General features: G+C 47.2%; 1 protein-coding gene across 2 annotated transcripts in view; it reads right to left on the minus strand.

Annotated features, from left to right (window-relative positions):
• tenm2 (teneurin transmembrane protein 2) overlaps positions 1–20,412 on the minus strand; it is a 149,555-nt gene that overhangs the window by 20,971 nt on the left and 108,172 nt on the right. The window contains exons 6-12 of one of the 2 annotated variants that reach the window (XM_041943522.1): positions 11,477–11,599; positions 9,980–10,185; positions 9,145–9,340; positions 7,076–7,177; positions 6,403–6,597; positions 4,728–4,928; positions 2,527–2,712 (exon numbers count right to left, since the gene is read on the minus strand). In XM_041943522.1, the coding sequence (XP_041799456.1) occupies positions 2,527–2,712; positions 4,728–4,928; positions 6,403–6,597; positions 7,076–7,177; positions 9,145–9,340; positions 9,980–10,185; positions 11,477–11,599 (1,209 nt within the window). Of the gene's footprint in view, positions 1–2,512; positions 2,713–4,727; positions 4,929–6,402; positions 6,598–7,075; positions 7,178–9,144; positions 9,341–9,979; positions 10,229–11,476; positions 11,600–20,412 lie in introns of both variants that reach the window. The other variant, XM_041943523.1, reaches the window with a different exon arrangement.

Consider the following 20,412-nt stretch of genomic DNA (forward strand, 5'->3'; position numbering starts at 1 on the left):
TGAAATCCCCTTAAAAAGGAGAAGAAATTGCCTTGGGTTATGGGTCAGCACACACACTCTTGTGTGGTGTGCGGTGTGTGTGTGTGTGTGTGTGACTGGATAGAGAGAGATACTGTGTAAAACTCTGAAAAGGAAGCGAGAAAGAGATAGTGAGAGACAGACAGAGATAGAGAAAGAGACAGAGAGGATGAGAACAAAGTGCCTGAAAGAGTCCAGACTTTGTGCTGAAAAGCTCCACCACGCTCTTCATTCCCTGCGTTTCCGTCTCCGTCTCCTCTAAAGGTCAAAAAGTAAAGGTCACAGGCATAACTCTAGGAGCACTGCTCATAGACGGACCAGATAACTGCACTTTCTCAAATAGACCTCCCCTCGTCTGCTCCTCCTATAATCTCAATAAGATGTCATAGAAATCGCGCTGATCACTTTACCCCACATGTTCTTTTGACCTGTCTCTCTGCTTCTCTCCGTCTGTTCGTCTTCACTCTCTTTGTCCGTCTTGCTCCCTCTTTAACCCTGCAATTTACCTTTTTTCTCTGGGCTGGCTCTTCATAAAACAATGAGAGCTATTCCATTAAGCGTAGAGGGTGAGAGGACACTCTCAATGGTGCTCTGGGGACGTGTACTGTCAGGCAATCTGTGCCGCTCCGACAGAGGTTCAGCTGCGGGGCTATCTATTAAGCATTCTTGCCGTGTGTGTGAGACAACTCACCCTAGACCTGCACCCCCCTCTTTTCGCGTCAGTGTCTTAACCTTAGTCATGATTCTGTTTATCTGAGTGTGATCTGACTAAACTATTTGGTGCTTTTTTTTTCTTCAAGGGAGGAGATGGGTTTGATGAAAAGATAGAAAATCTGGAATTAATACTGTATACGCGCTGAGTCACACACACACACAATCAAACACACACACTAAATGAATTTATTAGCCACACTACCATGGCCACAACTGTTGCCACATATACCCTAAACGTAAACACACACACACACAAACACACATGCACACACACACACACACACAGGGCTCTGTGTTTTTTGACACCACATTAAGGCCTCGCATCAGTGGCCTATGAAATTCGCCAATTACCTCAAAAGTTCTTTACGGCTTTCATCATTTTCCCCTCGTGTGAAGCAGCTGTGTTTACGCAATACATGACCAGAATACCTGAGCAGAGTTATGTGTTTGTGTTTCCACATTAGCGATACGGAGAAGAACACACTCACACGCATGCACGTCCACGCATTCACAGCACAGCCCCTCAACACTGCTGATACCACACTAGGCTCTATGGTACCCCACGACACATCTAGGCTCAATGACAGCTAGCCCCTGCTGTAGTGCACTGCTGTGAACGGGAGTGCGCTACGTGCAGGGAGTTATCATTGAGGCCGGCACCCTAATCTACGGACAGATAGCACCACAGAGTCTACAGAGCCAAGCCAGGCCAAAACCCACAAATGCAGCAGCTAGCTTCTACCACCACAGGCTAAGAAACAAAACACCAGAGTCAGATACGGTACCTGCTTTGTCAACCATGCTCCCATGGTCTGCAGTGGGAGAAAACGTGCAAAAGGTAAGAGATGGGGAGAGTTGTTGTTTTTTTTTTTTTAATAAATGCAAGCAACATCATGCAGAGCTGAAATGAACAACAGGCAAGCTGAGATAAGCTAACACTGAGAGTGTCTGGTGCTAGTGAAGTGTGCTTTGCGCCAAGCTGAGGCCTGACAACTCTTTCATCTTGGGCTGATGCTGCAGTCAAAGCTGCCCTACTTTCTGATGGGGGAAATGGGGAGATCATAAACTGTTATTCCCCTGTGCGTATATATGTGTTGGCGTGCGCGCGTGTGTGTACGCGTATATATGTGTTGCTCCGTGTGTGCTTTGCTGTTTGTTTGTGTGTGTATCAGATTGCAATCACAGTGCTTGTGGTGGCAGGGAAATGAGACTTTGTGTCTCAAAGCACTGCGGGTGAATCAAAGGGATCTGGCACTCATCCATCCAAAGTGACAGTGATGTCAATATGAGACAGTGATTGACTGACATAAAAAGTCACGCTCACACACATCGGCACAACTGTGTGCATGCACACACACGCGCGCGCACATACACACACAAACAATGTGAGAGAGATATTTTTTGATCACAGTGAGGTGAAGAGTTTTACCTTTCATCACTTAACTTTGGTGTTTCAAAGGCCGCAGAAACTAAGACTCCTGGGGTCTGCAGTTGAGAGGCAACCTAAAAACGGTTAAATCATGTTCTTTTGTAACCCCTCCCCGACTTCTAAGAAGTTTGCCCCCCCTCCTCTCGGTTCGCCCACCTCCTACGTCAGCTCTCCTTCTTCCTACTCCCCAAGGACTGCCTTTTGCCTCCACTTATCATTTCCAAATTCCTTTAACAAAGTGGAAAGGAGCTGCCAGTTTAGTCTGACTGGGTGCTGGTGTTTCTGTGCACACCCACGTGTTGACACGCAGACACACATCAAACGCACACCTCCGCACGCGCACACAAATACGCCGAGGCGCCTACCGATGGTGCAGTGCTCGCCGTTCCAGCCCTGGTGACACTGGCACTTCCCGTCCTTGCAGGTTCCGTGTTTGATGCAGAGCGGGTTGCACACACGCTGGTCGCAGCCCGCGCCGGTCCAGCCCTCCTCGCAGCGGCACGCTCCGCCCATGCACACCCCATGGGTCCCACAGTCAACTGAGCACACTTCTGCAGGAGGCGAGAAGGTTTGGGTCACAGACATATTTGTGGACTCAGATGATGATGTTTTATGTAGGTTTGCATTTCGCTGTTTGTCACACGTGCGCTCTAACACAATGGAGATGCTATCCAGCAAGCGACGGTTTGGTGCCTTGCAGGTCAATGGACATCTAGATGAGTTTTCTTTAGATGTCTGGGTTGCATATCTGCCGTCTCAACAGCATCAAAACGTAGATACATTTCAGCCCAACTACATGTTGATATATAATCATTGAAATGTCACGGAAACAATGATAATATGCCAAACTTTTACTTTTAAACCTTAGTTTAAAAGTGCAACCCCAGAAAATCCTAAAATCACTACTCTGTTTGACTCCATCCCCTCTGACAATGAGCAACAATGTCAAATTACCCTGCTAAGTGCCCAAGGCTGCACAATCACACAATCAAAAACAATCAAACCCGCATTACACTAAATACAATTCTCCATCTTACACCTTCAATTAAAATCAGTGTGAAGACTGGGTTTATTTCCTGAGCCTCCATTACAGTCACTGTTTGCGAGGCTCAGATGTTGCAGGCAGCCACAGTGCATGTGGCGAGATGTGACAATCTCGCTCGTGTACCCAGGACCCCCGGTGTGCGGGGAATGTAGTATGTACAGATGTTTTGATGCACACTTGCTGAGGGATCCTGCGGTGTGGAACAATGTTGTCTTTATTAAAGTTAAGCATTGCTGCTCTCACAACAAATGCTGGAGCTCTGTTTGAGATCCTGAGATGGGAAGCGTTGCGAGGCTGCCATGGCGGAGGTTGCTGTCTCGCTTACAGTGGTAGCTTAACAGCTTTATTTCACTGAGATAAAGAATCATAGAAGTTGAGTATTTTATTATAAAGGGCATTTAAACACGCACTCAGCTAATCTCACAAGCAATATCGCTCTCCTTTTTTTACTCCATCCAGGGGGGCAGCTGGGAATTATGAGCCTCATGCACAGCACACTCGATTTTTCTCTCGCACCCCGAGACAATGCAAACAAACCCCTGAAATTCATGTGCAGAAGTCATTTCAGTTAAAGAAACACCAGGAGATAGCATTTCATTGTCTCTCCTATACTAAAATCACTGCATTGGGCTCCCAAGATAAATCAGTTTCAAAATGCCACTAATAATCTGCGATAGTTTGGCTCCCCGGTGCATTTCAGCCACGCTCTCTGACTACAGTCCAATCAGACCTCTGAGGTCTTCCGGCTGGGCCGACAAGATCAAGATGTGAGTGTGTGCAACAAACGGCCTCTGTCACACCGGTGTTGTTTAAAAGTAAAATTAAAACTTTTTTTCTATTTCTTAAGACTTCTAATCAGTTGCTGTGTGTGAGTGGGGGGTCTGTGTTGGAGTCTGTGGGCGGGGTGCGGGGGTACGTTCTGCGATTGTTGGTGTTGTTTGTGGGTGGTTGTTCTCCATTTTTATTAAAAATGTTCTTTGTTGCTCTTTTGTTGTTGTTGCTGCTTTTTTTATTTATTATATTCTTTTATACATGTTACATGTTGCTACTCTTATGTACGGCCCATTGTAACGAAATGTGCTGTATAAATAAAAGTGCCTCGTCTTGCATTGTATTTTGAGCACTATCCTCATAATCGTAAAAGGCTGTCATAACCATACAGTCACTGACAGTCTGTTGACAGAGATGATTTTATATCGCCTTGACAGTAAAAAACTTGTCACATTGTGTTCTTGTTTGTTCCAGTTTGGCTTCGAGATGATAACAGTTGCTGTATCCTATTTGTCTGCAAGTAGCATTATTTGTGGTCTTGTAGATTTCATCCAAACACAGTTTGAAAACCAAAGCAGTATCAAATAAAATGGTAAACTAATTAGCCATGTATCCTAGGGGACCAGAAAATATGCTGGCGTAGCGGGTAGTCAGTAAAGGCTCTATTCTCCGAACTGCGACACCACAAAGTCCGTCTTTACTCGGCGTATTTGACTCTTTCAGGCGTAGCAGCCCTGCGGCCGTGCTTACCCATAGAGCAGTCGGGTCCCATCCAGTTTGGGTCACAGCTGCACAGCCCAGTGTCTGGTATGAAGGCCCCGTGGCCGTGGCACTGGTCTGGGCACTGGGCCCTGGGCAGCTCGCAGTGGAGCCCTCCCCAGCCTGGCTTACAGTGGCACTCCCCATTCACACAGATTCCATTGTTGGAGCACGTCGGATCCAGGCAATCCACTGCATTAAGCCAGAGGTACACCGATGTGAAGGAAAAGACACAGAGAAAAACTACATGAACAAAAACCCAAGCCAGAGCGAGTCACGTTAGAGCTGATGGTAGAAACAAATTAACTAGTCTTTTTGTAAAAGAAAGAAGACACATTTCATGCTTTGTGTACACAAAAAGATAATGAAATAAAAGAAAATATCGCCACACATATTATTAAGGCAATTAAAGCACACACTAATGAATAGCTGAGTCTATAATTGGGGCATAGTAGAAAATGTGCTCCACTCTGAAGCGCAGCGAGCCTCGCTGACACATTATTCAGCGCGAGTGCTTGTGCATGCGTTGCTGTGTATGGGCGTATGTGCTAATGCATGGGGGAGAATCTGACACTGTCAGTCTGCCAGGTTGACAGGCAGCTCTGAGTCCAAGCAGCGAGTGAAAACCAATTTGACAAATTACCTCCTCCCGGCAAAGCGCCCACCCACCCCTCTTCTGGCCTCCTCTCACTGCTCTGTCCCGGTCGCTCCCCCTTTCCCTCCCCCCTCTCTCTCTCTCTCCTCGTCCCCTTTGTCTGACACCTCTCTCGCCGCCACCTCCTCGTCCTCCCCCTCCTCAGGCATCATTGACCCCCGTCACACCCCTCCGCACACACACGCATTCGAAAAAAAAAAGCACGCGCTGGCACGTAACCTCGGCCCTCCATTTCTGTTTGCCTGGCAGAAACGGCGGATCACTGTTATCGATTTTCATGTCGCTGGCACTCCAGGTAAATTGTTTGAGGGACTCTGCTGTGATGAATATCAGATTTGAGACCAGAGGAGGAGGGGGGAAAAAATTGGATGAGAGGGAGACGAAGAGAAAAAAAATGAAGAGCAGGAGAAAATGCTGACCTTGTTCTCCGGCCATGTGTCTTGACTTCTTCTGTCCGTCACTCTACTCCTTTCTTCCCTTTGTCTTTCTTTCCCTCTCTTCATCTTCACCCTTGGCGCACCTTGCTCTCTCTTCTCCCTCCTTTTCCAATTCTCTTTCTTCATACATATTCACCTCTCACCGCTGCCCTGACTCCCCCCAACCCGCCTCACATCCCTCTCTTTCTCTCTCTTGCTTGCTATCTGTGTGATGACAGAATGTGGTGGGCTGATCCTTCTTAACAAGGATCAATAGAAGCAATTTCATCCCTTAATAAAATCTCTGATGTGTTTGGCTGCCGTATCGTACTTCATCTGTATATATGGAAGGAACGGACACTCAGTCAGAGCGAGATTATGCTATGATGAGCTGTCTAACTGGAGTCAGAAGGAGTGTGTGTGTGTGTGCGTGTGACTGTGTGAGATGTGTTGGTTGTGGTGTAAATGTTTCTTTCCGAAATAATCACTTTGACTCGTCAAAACCCACGAGCGAACGGAAATATAAACAGCGGACAGAAGTGAGGCCGTCCTACATCCTCGAGCGCCACCGCACCGCCAACCCCGCTCGTCTCACCCTCTGCACAGCTCTGCCCTTTGTAGCCGATGGAGCACACGCAGTTGCCATCGGTGCAGGTGCCGTGGCCGCTGCAAAGAGGGTCGATGCACTGCGTGACGGGGACGTCGCACTCGGGTCCCTTCCAGCCGCTGTAGCACACACAGGAGCCCTTGTCGTATTGGCCGTTGCCACTGCACAGCACCGGGCAGGCCGCTGCAGGAACGGAGAGAGGGAGGGAAGGGGGAGATTAAACTCTGTGCATGACAAAAGGAAAACAATTAGCGGCCCTTTTAGAGATCCTCAAAGCAGTGAAAAGCCATGCCACCCACACACACACCCACGCCCACCTAACCCCACTAATACTTCACCATGCAGGAGGGCGAATAGAGTGGTTAAGGGGCTGGAGAGTGGCAATGACATTAAGAGTAATTACAGGCAGAGGTAACTAAACTATTCATCAAAGCTGTCTATCCCAGGTGAGCGCAGAGCCAGGGAGACGCTAGCCGGGGGAGCTGCCACTCATCATCAGTCATCTTGTCTCGGCTCCACCTCAGGCCATGCGCCATCTTACTGCTCCCGATTCTCTCTGCTCGCTTGAGCGGAGCTGAAACGCGCCCGCTCGTCTAATTAGATGGCGGGGATGGCAGAGTTTTTACGACGGAAGAAGCGCATTTTGCAAGCAGCCCAGTACCTTTGGAGCAGTCCATGCCGTGGAATCCTGGGAAGCAATGGCACACACCAGAATTACACTCTCCGTTGCCATGGCAATTGCGCGGGCACTCTTGCACTGAATCTGCGAAGACGACAAAGTGAGACAGAGAGAGGGAGGGTGGGGAGGGGTGAGAGAGTTTGATGGCAAGCATCAAAGCATTCGATTAAATCATTGGCACCATTCATTCTTTTAAGATACTACAAATCGAGCCGAGGCGCTCTGAGTCACGCAGACATCAAAAGCAAATGCCCTCCTCCAAGATTCCATGCATTCCCTTTCAGAGCATTTCTCAGTGTGAGGAGAATGCATTTTGACTGAGCCATTCCTCGAGACGCTGGCCATTATCCATCCATCACTTCTCAACACACCGTGTCAGAAAATAAGAGCCTCGTTTTGCACCGCCATTCTCGAACCCCTCTGCCGCTCTTTCACCGCCCCCCTCCCCTTTAGCCTGCCACTTTCCCCCCTGTTTTGGCTGCTCGCTCCTCACTCGGGCCCCACCAAGGTCATTAATACTTCATCCAGGTGTGGTTGCTTGGTGCACCCAGGCAGGTTTTAGCCCGACTCTTGTGTGTGTGTGTGTGTCTTTCTGGCAGTGTGCATACATGACTTCAGCGCTCCATCCACCTCTTAGTGCCTCTTAACCCACTTACCACAAGAGAACAGTTTGGTGGGAAGAAACAGGGTCGATGCTAATGATAAGGAGGCATTTTGGACTTTTATCCGCCCCTTCCTCCTACCCTCATGCTTTTTCCAGCTTCCACTCATCTTACACAAAGCATTACTCAGCCTTTCCACACTGCCTCCCTCTCTAATGCTTCCTCCCTCTTTTTCTCTCCTCAGCCATTTCCCCCCAAATCTCAGCCCCATGTCTCCCTCTTACCCTAATACCACCCTCTCTTTCACTCCCCTCTTCAGCTCCTCCTCCTCCCATCCTTCACTCCACTTCACTCCATTCTGGCTTTGCCCCCACCATTATGCCTTTCCTCCAGCTCCCTCTTTCGCTATTCACTCCAGTTCTGTGCTCGCCGCCTCTGCCTCTCCTTCTCTCCACTACTGCTGAAAGTTCTACCGCCAGATATCGACGCTGAAGGATTCTTTCGCTCGGCTTGACTCTTGCTATCCATCCCCCCCTTGTTCTCACACTCATGCCTCCAACACAATTGAAACTATCTGGCGCAGTGTTTCAGGTCCTAAAAACAGGGTTGCGGTGGTATTTTATTCAGATTCATCAATGTTCTGGTTTCAAATGTGATTTTGCTGCTGGTTGATTTTTATCTTCTTCACACACGTACAAACACCATGGAAGTGATTCTGCACTCTCTCATACAATAAGTTGTGTTTTGTTCCGAATGCATACTGTCAATTTATCCTGCAATGTTTTGGCAAACACACATCTTTTGTGCGTACAATGCTGCGAAGGATTTGTTGCTAGTGGCAACACTGTGCACATGCTGGTGGTGTTTTTGCACCCTGTGACTGTTTGAAGTCTTTGACAAACTGGGGAAAAATTGAACCAAAATGCTGCCATGTCTGACTTAAAGGGGATCTCCAGCAATTTTACACATTTATAAACTTTTGTATTTTGTATTTTGTGGCTCCACTGGGAGATGATGCACTGCCTCCAGTGATGTCACTTGAGTCAGCATCTGTTGAAGTTTAAAATTGAGGAAAAAAAATTTGGGGGTGTGAAGTCAGAAAAGAGAAAGACGAACTCTGTAGCCCGCTACTCATCTCTGCTTGAGGTTATATTAGCCCAGTTGCATTGTAGGTAATGTAGGCAAGGAGGTTTGACAAGGAAGAAGAATGTATGCAATAAAAGAGATGATGTCTCTGGTTCTGCTGCATCAATCTTGATACATTTTTTTTAGAAAACTGTCCATTGTGAGTCCAACAATGGAACGCAATGTTAAATCGATGGAGTACTCTTTTAAATCAGCATCACTGCAGCAAAAAGCTTCGTCTCCCAATCTTTCCATCTTCTAAATGTCCGTGCTCAATCTCATCTACCTCCCAACCTGTCAACTAAAAGTCTGCCTCTGTCTCACCCATGACGTTAGTGCTGAAGGAAACCGTCTCTCTCTCCCGACCGTCGTTGTAGAAGGCCAGGTGCCAGGCACCAGCGTCCAGGTACTGGACAAACACCGCCTCATTGAGGACCACAGTTTGGATGCTCCTCCTCTCCCGTGGAGACTCGACCACGCTCCACTTCTCCTTCCCATCCAGGCGCTCCATATAGTCATACTGCAGGAGAAAGAAAGAGAGAGTTTTGGGTTGAATGGATGTATGAAATCAATGATTCAACTGTGAAGTGCTGCGGCGGCACTTTTTCGACTTTGAAAAATGACCCATAGTTGTGTATGCTGGAAGACTAGAAGATGGGGGAAGTTAAGTGTGGCTGGAAGGGAAGCATGAAGAATCTTTGAGGGCTGTCGTTCTCTTTGGGTTTCTGGGAACATTGCAGAAAGTGTTTTTTTTTTACTGCTGCACTGAAGCCACATGGTCTTACCAGCTCATGTCAGGTCAGGCAGTGAAATGGTTATCTGGATGCAATTATCCCATTCCACAAATCAAATCTACTGTTAATTGAATAGTTTCTAATTAATAAGAGGCAGTAAAAGTTACATTACTGTGAAATTTAATTAAGTGTAAATCTTAGGCTAAATGAATTTTTTCAAACAAGTATTATAATGAATCACAAATGAATTTTAAGATTTCCCATGACACATGAAAGTTTTTTTTATGTATTCTCCATTTAAGCTGATCAATATGAAGATAAAGAGTCTCTAATGGAAAGAATGATAATTCAGTGATTAGTCGATTACCCTAAAGGTACAGAAGACGGAGGATCTACCCTTGCGTGCACTTTGTGCCACATTTTACCTGTGCGTGTGAGGGAGGCAGCCCCTTGCGAATGTACACTCCGAACAGGGCATCCTTTCCGAGGGAGATGTTGAACTTGAGGAACTGTGGTTGGCCGAGGTGGAGCAGGGACCTCCAGAAAACTCCTGGGGGGACTTCTTGGCTCACCCGTCTCCCGACCTCAATGTTGCCTGTGTCTATACTGCTGTTCCGGCCTGCCCACGGGCCTGGAGCGAGGGGGAAAGAAACTGCATAATCTGTGATTATAGGCTTTGATTGTCAGAGCCAAAAGTTAATCATCACAGTTTACTGGGAATAATCCGCCATAAAAATTCATGGCCATTGAATAGTGGAGGACGAGCACCATTAGCTCTGCAAACTGCGCACCCACAGTTTATATTAAAATGAGTGTTGTTACATGTGACGGTGGGATGCAAAATGATGCTTTTGTAGCAGAGCCTGCAGGACTGTGGACTTTGTTGTCTGGGCTAAAATGAGAGAGGACTGATTGAAGTGCAGGGCACAGCTTTCCAAGCAGACACGCAGACAGGCACACACGCAGAAACACACTGCATCCTGCAATCAGGTCAGTCATCTAACAGCAGAGTGTTGACAGAGAAAGGCTGAGTGTGAGCGCGTGCGTGCGTTTCTGCGCAGAACAGTGAAGAAAGAAAAGTAACGACGAGAGGAACAACAGCAGCATCTGGCCTAGACGGCTGGGGAACACAACACAACAGTCCTCTCATTAATACAGAATACAGACACAGAGCAGCAGCCCACACGCATCTATAGTACATGCTGTGTGTGTTACAGAGCGAGATCGAGCGAGTGAAAGAAAAATAGATAGAGAACCGCATGGGGGCTTTAAAAGAGGGGGTGGGGGTGTGTGTGTGTGGCGGGGGGAGGGTGTGTGTGCGGCTGGTGTTTTACCTCGCTGCTGACTGAGACGATAAACCGAGCTCGACACAACTCAGCGGAGTGGTTAAACAGCACATACTGATAGCACGGCTAGTACTGTGTCATGAATAATGAAAATATTTTAGTTCGTGTGAGCCCGGTTGGGCGTTGGACTGTTTTTGTACGCTACACACAGCAGAAACAGCATTTAAAAGCGTTAAAGGATAATGCCGTTTTCAACAGGTGTGTTAGTCTGTCCTTCAATAATTTCTGTCTTTCATAGCCTGTCTGTGGCCCCGAGCCAACTTGTCCTTATCAAAGACCAAAAATATATGCAGTATTTCTGGGGCACTATTTTCAGCGGCGGATTAATGCACATTTAGCATGCTAGTGAGTTTTCACAGTATCAGAACTCTGTGTATGATATGGAGTGAAAATAAGCTGCAGTGACCATGTTTGTTGTATTAGTGTGGCTCACTGATGTCTTCAGTAGTTTTTGGACAACAATGAAGCTCAATGACACAGAGGGGGAAAGCATTATCAGGCTTCAAATATACAGACAATACTGCTATCATGCGGCATGTGGATTTTTATGAGGGGTGTGTGCGCTGTAGTTCATACCTCTGCCTCCAGAGGGCAGCGTGGCCACGTCGCTGTTGACAGGCAAGCCAGCTCCCAGTCCGTTGTTCAACACAGGGCCTTCGGATGGCTTCAGCTGCCATGTCAAACCCAGCAAGTTGATCGCTGCACACAAAGGGACGGAGACAGAGAGAGGAGAGAGAAGAGGAGTGAGTGTGAGGACATGTGACTTGAATGGTGAGTTGTCTACAAGCCTTGTATGTAAAAAAAAAAAAAAGAGCAGCACTTGAAAGCTCATCAAGCCAAAGAAATACAGGAGGCCAACGCTCTGTGTCTGATGTGTCATTTATACAGCAACCTGTGCAGCTTTTATACTTACTTGTGCATATCAATCAAAATACTGTTAAAAGTGGCAGGTAGCCTTCAGCACTAAAACCCAGGCAGGTCTAACAAAACAGACAATTAAAAACCTTAAAGAGCCTCCTTTCATTCTCTTTCTTTAACTCAACCTCTCACAATCTTCTTTCAACCTGACAGCATCTCCTGCTTTTATTTGGAAGGCTTTATAGCATCCTGCGGTGAGCAAGTGACAGATTGGTCTCTGAAGAGATTGCTCCATGACTCTCCTTTCCCTTCTCCTCTTCTTTTGTCCTCTGTTGTGTTATTGTGTGCTGGTGGTACAGGACTGCTCGAGTGTGCTCGCTCTTCACTTTGTCAGCTCTTTACTCCTCCTGTGTCTCTCCCCTCCTTAGCCTGCTGCCAACCGTCTCCACCCCCCGAAAAAAAACACAGGAGAGAGGAAGCAGCCTGATAAAAAACTGTTTACAGTAAGAAAACAGTCCCTTCCCTTACTGTACAGCTATGTTTTTTGAGTGTTGTAAATGATTGTTTAATCTCCTGAGCAGAAAACCCGGAGATGCATCGTTCGCTCATGTCTGAATATTTGAGACAGTGTTGTGGAAAAGGCCCAGTGCACCTGCAGTGTTGCACACATACATGAATGCAATGCGATGCGAGCTTTGAGGATGCACATGGCGTGGATGCGTGATTGTGTATGATGCATTATGTAGGTGTTGCAGCACGCCTCTCAGCGTTGGCCTCATCCCCACCACATGAGCCTCATAACACCTGCATCCGAAGCCTGGGAATCAATTTCCCTCTTGTCAAATTCCTTCTCCGCTCGCCCGAGGTTTGCATGCGCAGGGATGAGTGTAAAAGTTGCAAGAGGAGGAGATGTGGCTTTAGGAATTGCTGCCAGGGCAGACTTATTCTCACCCCCTACGTCCCATCCCTCTCCCCCTCTATGTGTTTCTTTGTTTCTCCCTTTTTATGTTTCTCCTCTTTCCCTCTTTTTCCCCTCCCTCACTTCTGGTCAAAGGAAAGCGCTGACACCTCGGCTACTGCCTGGCCTCCACTGTCAGCTCTTTTTTATTTTTCATGGGGAGGCGGGGGGGTTGGTACAGAGAACAAGAAAGGGAGAGGGAGAGAATGCAGAGAAACTACTGTGTCCTTCCTCCCTCTGTCTCCTTTCTCTTACATCCACCTCTTGCCCTCTCGCTTCTCATCGCGCTGACCTTCATGCCTCTCCGTCTATTCCTTTTAATTCTCCCTTTTTTCTCCTTTCTTTTCTTCTTATCTTTGCCTGTCCTTCCTTGCAGATAATGCACACATGCGTCGGCGCACACACGCAGGCGCACGCACACGCCAAGATGGTATCAAGGGGAGCAGTCGATGGAAAGATTACCTATTGAATCAGCAAGAGACAGTAAGCAATAGTGAGTCTATTGTGAGGGCTCTCTAAATCTAGGTCATCCCCAAGAACATATCAGACAGCCCTATAGTTATCTCATTGTGTATGTCTGTTCATTAGCGTGTGTGTTTGAGGGTCGGTGCACATGTGTGGTTTTCCCCGATTTTTTTCACCCTTTTTTTTCCTTTTGCTGTGGGTGGTTGCGAAAAGTTGACCAATAGATGGCACTCTTGCTCCTCGGCGACGAGAGCACAAAACCAATGATTGGCAACAGGTTTCTTTGCAGCGACACGCAGAGCAGCAGAGGCAGAGAGCGAAAGAAAGACAGAGACAAAGAGAGACACTTGTTATCATTCTCTTTACAAGCACCATCCCTCATTTCAACAATACTTCTAACTTTGTTAGGGTGTAATTTTAGCCAAAATGAAACTGCTGAAATTGATGTATTTAGCTTTGTGTTGCCATAATTTTAAGCATTTTCTTTTCGGATCATAATTGCTGTAATTACTGTTTTCAAGCTGCATTGGGAGGCTTTATTAAACGTTATGCCAAAAAAAGCCTATCTGAATTGAATTCGACTGACAGACACCGAGAGAACAAGAGAGACAGCCTCAGTTGGGCTGTGTTCCTTTCTAATCTCTGTCTTCTCACTCGTGCTCATTTTAACAGACACACGCACACAAAACACACATGTACACACACATGGAAAGATCACAGAGAAACAGGTTTAACAAGCAAACGAGTTGGATTAAAAATAGATCAGCTGCTTCATGAGGTTTTTATGTAATCTCAATGCATAATTCAGAAAGGCAAAGTGCCTGCCAGTATCATCTGCAGAAGACAGCATCTGAAACAGCAGCGGCACACGTGATCCTGTGACAAAAAAGAAAATAAAAGGACGGACTGACGGACAGAGGGGCGAGAGAGATGAAAAGGAGGAGGTGGCGGCCGGGCTCGGAGAAGGGGCCAGCGGTCAGGAGCTCTTGGAGAAATCGTGCCGAACCTCGGCGGAGAGGAGAGAGGAACAGAGAGAATACTGGAGGACAGCAAGAACTGAGAGAATATTAAAGAATATACAAAATCCCCTAAGGATAAAAAAAAGAGCAGGAAAAACAGGCTACAGATGATGCTGCAGAGAAGAGAGGGAGAGATGAATAAGGGGCCTCCGCGGGTGAAATGAGGAAGGGAGAAGAAGATGGCAAGTGGAGAGAAAAGATTTAAGGGATGAGTGGCCCTGTATTCATTGACTGGTTGTGTAAGAAAAGATGGTCGTGATTCTTCCTCTGACAGTAAGTGGTCCACAACGCAGGCAATCAGACAGACAATGCTCGTGCGTGAGGCGACGTGTGTTAAAGGGTGTGACTGCATTTCTGCATGAGAGGAAAACAGAGAGCGCCAGAGATGGAGAAAGGTGACTTTGTGGCAGACTGTGCACTGAGTGTCCCCTGACTGGAAAATATTGTATCATCATCATTCTGTTCTCTGGAACATGTTCCAACTGTTCGAACCCTCCCTCGCTCTCTCTCTTTCCTGCTCTATGTTTATATGTCTCTCGCCCATTTCCGTCTCACCTCAACCATATCATTGCCTATTTAAATGGTGGCATCTCCCATTGAACCAATTGCACTGCTCCTAATTGCACCACAGAGGCAGAGAATGGCCTCTCGCATGTTTTCGCACGTAATCTCTTGCAATGCGGCTAAAATTACACAAAGAGCAGGAGCGTGCACGCACGCACTCGCACATAGGCAACACACTTTTCTTTGCCATTTCCCCTGGCCATCCTGATAAATGCATATTAACTGTTCTAATTCACCACTAAATTAACAACTCTGACCTCAATTAGGGCGGTAATTGTAGCCAGCCCCCCATCCTCGGCCCGGCTGCTAATTGGTTTAGGAAGCCTTTTCCCTGGCTTTCTACCTTTCACCACCCCCCCCATCTCAAGGCCCTCATTTAGCAAGCTCAAAAAGCAGGCACCTGAGAAAATGCACCTTCGTCGTTTCCTTTTTCTGTATCACTTGCACCTTTCTCTCTATCTCTGCAGCAGAGGGGTGCAGCACTAACATTGGAGCCACTGAGGAGAGAGCAGTGTGCTGCCCAGGGTTCTCAATATTCAGGCTCTTTTGGATATTTCTCAGAATTTACCACACAATATCCACTTATGTAGTCTATAAATAAAGCAGCCTTCTCTCTCAGCTAAGTTCTGAAGACGCTGCTTGCTGAGATCATTTAGAGTCTCAGACAGAGCGACGGGGGCGGCGGTTGGCTGCTGCCCTTGGGGGTCATATACACTGAAAGACACAATTTGTCTGCTTCTGAGAGTGTGTCTGTGTGCATGAATGCTTAAAATTGCGTGGTATTAACAACAACTGCATGCGCGTGCACGCCGGCGCGCGCTCTGCAGCCCCCGATGGGACCTCCTCACCCAGCTGATGCAACTGAACTGTAATTGACTGCAACACAAAAGGTTATGTGAGTTGCTTGCGGTTCCTACCTGCAAAATAGTGTCTCGAGTAGAGAAAACGGCAACTCACTCAATCACGCAGCAGAAATGGTTTTTCCTTATTGGCACTGAAATATTGAGACGGCCCGACGCAGATGTAGCCGTGCGTGTGTGTGTGTGCGTGCATGTGAGCATGCACGTGTGTGATGGGCTAAATGAAAAGAGATGTGAATCTGAGTGACGTCCTCCTTTCTGAATCCTCATTTCCTCTTCAGATATCTCTACTCTGACCCCCCCCCCCACACACACACACATCTCCCCACACGCACACACACACACACTCGCACACACACATCCCCTCCCTCTGCCTTCTCTTCTCCACATCAACCCACTCTGCCTCGTCTCATCCCTTCCTACCTCGGTCCTTTCCCTCTCATCGATCTGTATTAGAAACAGGATATGAGGGACTATGCTATCTTATCACAGATCAGAGAGTGAGAGAGAATGAGTGAGGACGAAAGACGAAGATAGAGTACGTTCTGGAGGCCAAGAGAGGGAGAGAGTGAAAGCAGACGAGAGACAGAGAGAGGAGAGAGCAGCAATTTCTTTCACTTTGCCTTCATTCATCTCCTGTTTCGAACACAGGACTAGTAAAGCTCCATGAGCCTAATTGGACTAACGACTGGGCCCAGATAAGACCGGCGCTAATGAATAAATGAATGAGGAAATAAATGAATGAAATGAGCCCCTGCACGCTAATGCTGGCAACATGAACACTCAACAATGACGTCAGTGAGCCTGCAAGTTCGGCTCAAAGCAAAGGATATTTCCTACCAGAGCACGTACAGAAACTTCAAGTATACCAGCAGAAAGTCAAAGGATGAACACTGACGGTACCACCATGTACTGCTTGAACAAGTGTGCACCCTGCTTTAAATCACCTGACCAGCGCAGATGACCCATTTCTCCCTCTGGTGCAGATGGTATAGCACCTTGTGCCTGGTCCTGGCCATGCCCTGCCCTTTTCCTGGACTGGCAGCGTGTGGTAAGATCCTAACCTTTATCAGTACGACAGGCCCTGCTGCTACAGACACAAGCTCCACGTCTGATCCTTATGCCCAGGTTCCTGCATTCACCATATGCCCAACCGTGCCTTCACCTCAGCACACATGCAGGCACGCACGCACACACACAGCAAATGTATATGGACACACACACACACACACACACACTGGCATGAGCGACACATCCTGACCTCTAGCTGTTCCACCTTGGATCAGCAGAAGGGAAGTCACATGCAGAGTGAGAGGGGACTTTGGGGTCAAGGAGCTGGGTTTGGAAAGCAGCCACGCTGTGAGACCTGCAGGTCTGACACAACTCAAGCAGGCAGTCCACATACACTCACTGTTTATTTTTCTTATTTAAAAAGAATATCTCTGAATTTACCAGAAAATAGAGCACAGCTTGCAAATCATAGACACATGACCTGAGATAATGGGCTGCTAGTAGACACTGATTCTCTTCAAATTAAACTCTTAAACAGATCAATAATCTAAAAATGTTGAAAACTTTGACGCATAATCAGCAACACATTTGCATTTTCTCCTCATTTTTTTTGGTGTTAATACTATTACTACATCCAGAAGCATTTACAAGTGGCTCTAAAACAGGCGCTGAGGCGCCCCATGTCGTCACAAAGATAAATTCTAGAGGTTGCGATGATGATTAAAAAGCTGGTAAAGAAGAGAAAAAACTTGATTCACATGATAACAGATTTTTTGTCAAAGCTTTGTTTTAAGGAGGCATTATGACAATGCAGTGGCCCCTGATGGTGGCTGCTTAAAACTCTCCAGAGCCAGTTTTTGAATTGTCTATTCTGAGCTACAGTAGAAACCTGGCAGTGCAAAACGGCGGCCTCCGCGGAAGAGGACGGGATCCCTTTGTAGAAATAAAGAGCTCTAATGTAATGAAAACACAACAGTTGTGAGTTTCAGGTGGGCCTGGACCTTTAAAAAAATCAATGCGGTGTGGTGATTGTCTCAGGTGTTCTGAAAGGCGACTTCCCGGCTGATTGATGGCTGCAGCCTGTGGCTTTAGTATAAATAGTGTTGCTTCACATTTGACGGCTGACACAAGCCCATCACTGAAAAGCTGTATCTCTAATAAACTCAACAATGTTGGAAACGGGCGAGAGACAACTCAGTCTTTCCTTTGATAATATTTTATTTTCCTGTGCACCTGTCTACCACGTGTGGACTGGATAGCGCTCAGTTTTCGCCAGCTTTTAGATGATTACTCTGGCAGTGCATCTGGGGAAGGTTTCAAGAAAATGCAAACCGCTTTGATTGGAATAACACCTACAATGCTGTAGCAGAGCTATACATCTTTGGACAGTAAAAATCATTAATGTGTTATTATGTAAGGGAGCAGTGATATGAATGCACTGAAGTGAGACACTTATAACCGGGAAGAATGGGCAGTAAGCGATTGTGATCAGTCTGGAACAGCGAGACAGCGATGATGGATGGAAAGTGGCCGGCTTAGAGGCATGAAGGTCACACTAGATGACAGTGTGTGTGTGTGTGTGTGTGTGTGTGTGTGTGTGTGTATGGGGGGGCTGTTTAATCAACAGACACTCGAGCTGGGAGTACAACTAAAAATACACTGTGTCTGTGTGCGCGCGTGCATGCGTGTGCGCTCTCATTCATCAGAGGTGACAATACCATGTGGAGTACGCCACTGTGCCCGACAAATTCAGCCATCACACACACGCACACGTTCGCTCGAAACACCCCTGCAAAGGTGACACAGGCGCCCGCTAGCAAGTTTACTCATTGCAGTCAAGGGCACATCTGTGTCTGTGTAGCGTATGTGTGTGTGAAAGCAGTCCACCCGGACACAACTAGTCTGACATGTCCTCGATCTTTCATCTCTGTATCAAACCAGCCTATCCCTTCCTTACTAACCACAATGCATCTCTTTCTTTGTCTGTTTTTTTTTTTTTTTTGGTCTCTCTGTGCATGTCCTGTGAGGCTTACATCCTTCTCGCTTTATCCTATCTAGCTTCTCTTGTCATCATCCCCCCGTTCTCGTCCTCCACAGCCTCTCTCTGTCCTCTCCTCTCCTCTCTCTGTCACACTCCCTCTGTTCTCTGCTCGCTGTGATCAATTAGGAGACATTAGTCCCACAGATATTCCAGGTGACAGAACCTCAGGAGGCCACGCTCTCCTTCATCTCTCCTCCTTCTGCCTCCCCTCAGTTTCTCCTCTCCACACCTGGCTGTCCTGTCACTCCCGCTCCTCCTCCTCGTCAGCTCCCCCTCTTTTCTCTGGAAGTGCAGACAACAGCCCTGGTGCCTCTCCTGCGCTCCCCTCCTCCCCTCCCCTTTATGTTCTGGGTACATGATGACAGTGACGCATCTCCTTTCTTCCCCTCTGCCCTCTCTGCTCCAACTCTATTCCACCCCTTTTTTTCGCCTCTCCCCTTCGCCTTCCTCTATCTCGCTCTCTCCAGGTTGCCGTTCACAATGACGGACCTGTCTTCCCTCCTGTATGTCAACCGTTCACCTGTATCCTAGCAACCACCTCTCCTTTGGCTCTGATGCTCCATGCGGAGCAAGCAAACAAGACGCCGGGGGAATGAAGAACAAGCACGCCCGTTTATCCTCCTCCCTCCATTCGCTCAGTCATTCCTTCACATGTAAAGAGGAGGCCATACTCTGCTAAAGTTGAGAGCTCAGGGCTTTAACTAAAAATGCGACTGTCTGTCCCCACGTACAAATTAACTCTCTCTAACTCATACAAACAAACATTTATGTGCATAAATGCACACAGATGCATTGCAGCACATGCTCTTTCCACGCTGTGTGTGTGTGTCTCTGTGTGTGTGTGCTTATCTCATGCCCATGGCTCCATTTTAACAGTGGGACACAGTGAATAAGCTTCAAAGAGATAGCGTCTACGGTCGTCCTGAAGCATGCTGAGCCCTGCCTTTCTAAAAGGTTCTCAGTGTGCATGCATACGTGTGTTTCTGGAAGATTGTGGAGCAGTTTCTGAAGCTTTATATATGGTCTTGAGAAATAACACAGAAATAAAATATAGTTTGAAGGCTGGCACGCCCTCAAAGCCTCGCAATCAGACACGCACAGTGTCGCGTGTGAATCTCATCGTTTGTTCTCAGGGAAGGAGCACTCACACACATACGCGCACACAAACGTGCACAAGAAGAAAAACGCTGTTCAGGCACATGTGTCCTGGTGTAATTTATGAGTGGGCTCCTGGGTGGACGCCTCAGAGGGGTCCTCTTCACGCTGCATGGCTCTGGGTGCTCTGCACAATCCCCCCAGTGAGTGCTGGGCCCTCACCAACACCCACATAACACACAAACAAGGTACTGCAAAATCCCCCTTATGAGCAGTGAACTCTTCCGACTGAAACTCGCTGCACGATTAACGCTACAAAAAGCTAGGTAAACACAAGGGTTTCAGGCTTGGCAGCACTGCTACAGCTCTGTTCAGCACAGAGAAAACACCAGAGCAAAACATTTCCTTACAGCAGCTGAAAAGGGGGCCCTACAGTTAGCAAAAGTAATAATAACAATAAAGTATGACTTCAGCCGTGTTCAGATTACTGAATTATAGCCAGTTGCACAGTTCAGTTTGTGGTAAAGCACTGACGTTTGGAATATTAAAAGAGAAAATACAAAGAAAGTGGAGCTCAAAGGAAAACTCATAAGCAATTCTTGCTCCTCGTTGACTGAACTCCATTCAAGAAATGCAACAAT

This window comes from Chelmon rostratus, chromosome 9, assembly GCF_017976325.1.
Source record: "Chelmon rostratus isolate fCheRos1 chromosome 9, fCheRos1.pri, whole genome shotgun sequence".
NCBI lineage: Eukaryota > Metazoa > Chordata > Actinopteri > Chaetodontiformes > Chaetodontidae > Chelmon > Chelmon rostratus.